The sequence below is a fragment of the Buceros rhinoceros genome, unplaced genomic scaffold (assembly GCF_000710305.1).
Source record: "Buceros rhinoceros silvestris isolate BGI_N320 unplaced genomic scaffold, ASM71030v1 scaffold16634, whole genome shotgun sequence".
In the NCBI taxonomy this organism is placed as follows: domain Eukaryota; kingdom Metazoa; phylum Chordata; class Aves; order Bucerotiformes; family Bucerotidae; genus Buceros; species Buceros rhinoceros.
In genome coordinates, this window is record NW_010407822.1 from 37,233 (window position 1) to 41,411 (window position 4,179).

Below are 4,179 nucleotides of genomic sequence, written 5' to 3' on the forward strand. Positions count from 1 at the left end.
AGGTGTGGATATTTTTCTAATTAAATACAGTGTAAGGGAAGATTTACCGAGTTAACCAAAATAATGAAGGATGTCTCTTTCCTTCATGAAAACTACCCGTGGTGCTTGTCTTAGGACGCGCGCAGCTGTACTCGACAGACTCACTCTGACGCCGGAAGGCACGTCTGCATGCTGCCTTTTAATTGTGGTATAAATAATTGCCCGACCGTAAACTAATCGCAGGTAATACACTGCTGCGCAAGCTCATGCACACAAGTGTCACACGCGTTAGGGGCCTGACTGGCCTCCTCCCACTGGCGAGGCTTTGGTGTTTCCACACCCCACGGGGCTCCTTGCGAAGCTCGCACGAGCGTTTTGTGATTCAGGGTTGCGTCCTGGAAACACCCCAGATGAGCGTGTGGGCTTTCGCTTTCCACATGGCTGACTTTCCCTTGGAAATGCGTTGTCTCCTCCTTAGGAGGAGGAGAACAGGTAAGCCTGGGAGCTCGTACTCTGCCCATCGATATGAGCATTCCCCTGTGCTGCGCGTTGTCGCTACCAGTGCTGAGCGCAGGCTGCTGCGGGTGGGAGGAAGGTCATACCCAGAGAGGAAGGGCTGCGGGCTCCGTGCGAGGGAAGGCAACTTCGAGACTGGTCCTTTGAAGCTGTGGGTGGGTCCTGAAGAGGGGTGGTGGGGGATGTTCTCTGAAGGACAGGAGTGGTGTTGAGGGGCAAAAAAAATGCAGGGGAATTAACAACCACAGTATCAGAGGTGAATTCAGGCTCTTTGCCCCATGAATTTCATAGCTTTAAAACCCTGATTTAGAGGAATTTAATTCCTCTTTGATGTCCAAGAAAAGGATGTTCCTTTAAGGTAATCTGCTGCTGGAAAAAACCCAAAATGCTTCGAAGCTTTGACCGTTCCCTGCAAAACTGAGCACTCCAGTGTTCTTGTCTGATGCCTAAAATACTCCTGAAGTTACAGCCTGACTGAAACTTGGAAGGCCCAGCGGAAAGATTGCTTTGTGTTTCTTGCTTTCTCACAGTAAATTTGGAAAGCCCTTTCTTCTGGAGCCCCTTTGTCTGAAGACTGCTTTGTCCCTCCGCGTGACTCCTGCAGCAACGTGAAACGTCTTGGCCGCTCTTTGCAGTCGACTGTATGCCAGGCCAGAGCACCAGCCCAGCAGAAACCAGTCCAGTCCACTGACTGGTTTTCCTTTGGTGTGAGGAAGCGAGCAAATGTGATGTAAGCCGCAGCTCTGCGTGGTTTCACCCTCCCGAGCGAAGGCCGAAGGATCTCTCCAGATGCAAACCTTTGATGATCTGGATTAGGAGGTGAGTGAGATGCCAGATGCTGTTGGATGAGCGTGAGTTTTCTCTGAGTGCCAGTCAGCACAGAGCCAGGGCTCGTGCAAGTGCCAGAGACCGGTCACCCGCCCGTGTGTCATTTGAACGGAAGTGTTGCTACAAATAATGAGAAATTGAGACTTAGAGGGATCAACTCAAAGTTCTTCTTGTGCTGTCTTTAAAGGCCCTTCTACCTCTCCCAGTTGTCTCCCTGCCTGTCTTCCGTTCAACCAGCCTCAGCCTCCAGGTTGTTTTCTTGTTTTCCATCCTACCTTCAACGTGCAGACCCCATTTCAATAGCTGTTGGTTGTTCTCCTCTTCTCCTCTTGTGGGGCCTACAGAAAGCCGAGCAGGCAGTGAGATCTGAGTTGAGCCCACACTGAGGGGACTTGATTCCAGTTACTGCACAGTTTCTCAGGACGTCCGAGTCACCGTTACAAGTTGACAGCGCTCCCCGTGCTCCTTGGCATCACCTCCTACCCTCTAACATGCTGAAACACCTCCAGGGACTGCAGTTTGCCATGTGCTTTTCCACGCTGGCCTGTTTCGCGCTCCTATAACTCTAATAAATAACAATAAATTAATGATACCGTTGTGATTATTTGCACTTATTAATGGCGAGGAACCTACACGGCACGTGTGTGTGGGTGTGGAATTTTGGCGAATTCCTGCAATAGTTGTCTTCTCTTAACGTTGTGAATAAGGCGTGCTGAAACACTCTACCTCTACAGCAGCTTCACCTGGTCGCAGCCGTTCCCGGTTCCCTTTCTCAGCTCGTTTGCTCCGTGATCTGCCGCGGTCAGCCTGCACTATCTGAGGGCTGATGCCTGTGTGGTTTGAGCGTTCTGTTTCCACTGGAAAGGCTTCTTCACTTGCTTCCTCTGCGTGCAGGAAAGACGGGGGCTGTGGAGCAGGTTCCACATAAGCCAGATCTCGGCGACTTTCAGACTGTGAACTACCATGAGGTCTTTGTAAAAACAGGGATCAAATGTCTGCAGGTGTGGGGCAGCAGAAGGCTTGACGATGCCGAAGGTCTTGAATCCTTCATGCAAAATGGGTTTGAGGTTGATCCTCTGTAAGCACATGCCCAAAAAGACGTCGTCGATGGGGAAGAGTTCCACCTCTCTGCAAGCCCTAGAGAGCTTCCTCATGGTGCGGCTGGACAGCAAAAACCCTCCTCCTCCTGCGTAGGCTGGATAGATGCTCAGCCCATACATGGTCTCTGGGATATAGTATTTGCTCTTTCGGACACGGATAGGGCGGGCATTGTAGATGATGTCCCCAACAAAGAGGTCCTCAGCGGGGTCATGTCTCTCAAGGAAGTCAACAATGTTCTCAATGTTGACAAAAACATCGGCGTCCCCTTTAAAAATAAATTTCACATTGTGGCAGAATTCAGCAGCCCAGTTCAGGAAGTGGATCTCCTTCAGGGTCAGGTTGAAGAAAGTGTCCATGAAGTCCCAGAGTAAAATGTCCCGGTATGTCTGACTCTCCTGTTGGATCAGGGTCTGCCATGTCGCCAGCACTGTCCTGTTCTTCGGCGTTCCCAGGAGGAACACGCGCTGGATCTGCTCCCCGTTCACCAAACCCTCCCTGCCCCAAGTTTTCCGGACGATCTCACGTCTGTCGAAGTCTTCAACTACTGATTTGATAGCAATGAGCAGAAAGGGACCTCCAGGGGTTTTCCTGCATTTCTTGGGCTGGTTAATGAGGAGATTGAAGTTCCTGTTATCCTTGTTCAGGAGATAGTGCTTGAAGTTGAAGGCAGAATCAGTCGTCGGGGGTGGAGTCGTAGCCTGGACCCTGTTGTTGGCCGTTTCCGTTCGCCTAACGACAGGAGTTACTTGGGGTCTGGGTACTGTTGGCTCTGCTGGCATCGGCCTCCGAGGAGCTCGGGGGTCAGGGAATGTTTTTGGTGTCACCGAAGGCTTCTTCTGTGTCGGCTCCTTGTTTCCTACCAGGACTAAATGTTGCAGCTGGGAGTAGAGTAAAGAGCAAAGCGCTACCAGCAGGAAGAGGGTGCAGATCGCATCCCCTTTGAGACGAACTCTCATTGTCTCCGCGGTGTTTCCGGGGCTGCTAAAAGCTGTGTCTGAGCTGCCTGGCACCAATGTCCATCTGTAAATAAAGAGACAGCGTGTCAGCAACGAGGGCTCTGCAGCCCTGAAGCACGCAGGCAAGACTGAAACACCACTGAAATGTTTTTTCCCTCCTAACTCGCTCTTTCTTGCGGGTTTTACCCTTCTTGTGTTGCGATGGGGAGGGCTGGACCTGGCTGCCGAGGGGCAGCACGTTGCCGGCGTTTCCCAGCACGCAGAGCCAGCTCTCGGAAACCAGCCACGATTTGTGCTTCCAGATGAATACATCAGGCACGCCCTGGAACCCCATGGGCCCCTTCTGCTGCCCGTAATCTTTATAAAACATTAAAGCAGTATCAAGAGCGGCCCTTAATACGGTTAGAAGGGGCGCGGGATTGTTCCCTCGGCCAGACCGCCCTAACCACTGAGCAAAAGGTGGGCAAGTAAACCCGGTGCTGGTGTTAGCAGCCTTTTATTCAAGTGTGAGAGATGAAGCTGCCTTTTGAAGTACGCGACTTGATGCCTCACTTACGCTTTTCCCCGCGGAGATCTTCCGTCTCATTCCATCAGTCCTTCAACTGCAAACAAAAACAGAAAGAGAAGTGGCAGGGTGGTGAGGAGGCAGAAGGCAGCACGGAACCAGAGTTCAGGGAAGGGGCTACAGGGCGAGCGTCTGTGGCTGCAGCAAAGGCAGGTCCTTTCATCACCACTGTGCCCTACAGCAGCTCGACAGGGGAGCCGGCACGCTCTCCCGGCTTCGGGAGGAGGGAGGCGA

At 52.0% G+C, this 4,179-nt stretch overlaps 1 protein-coding gene across 1 annotated transcript; it reads right to left on the reverse strand.

Moving 5' to 3' along the window:
• Positions 1-2,135: 2,135 nt before the first annotated feature.
• Positions 2,136-3,966, reverse strand: B3GNT9 (UDP-GlcNAc:betaGal beta-1,3-N-acetylglucosaminyltransferase 9). Its single transcript, XM_010134642.1, has 2 exons — positions 3,931-3,966; positions 2,136-3,443 (listed from the first exon to the last, which is right to left on the reverse strand). Exons 1-2 carry the CDS (start codon positions 3,964-3,966, stop codon positions 2,136-2,138), a joined length of 1,344 nt encoding a protein of 447 aa, XP_010132944.1.
• Between the last annotated feature and the right edge of the window lie 213 nt (positions 3,967-4,179).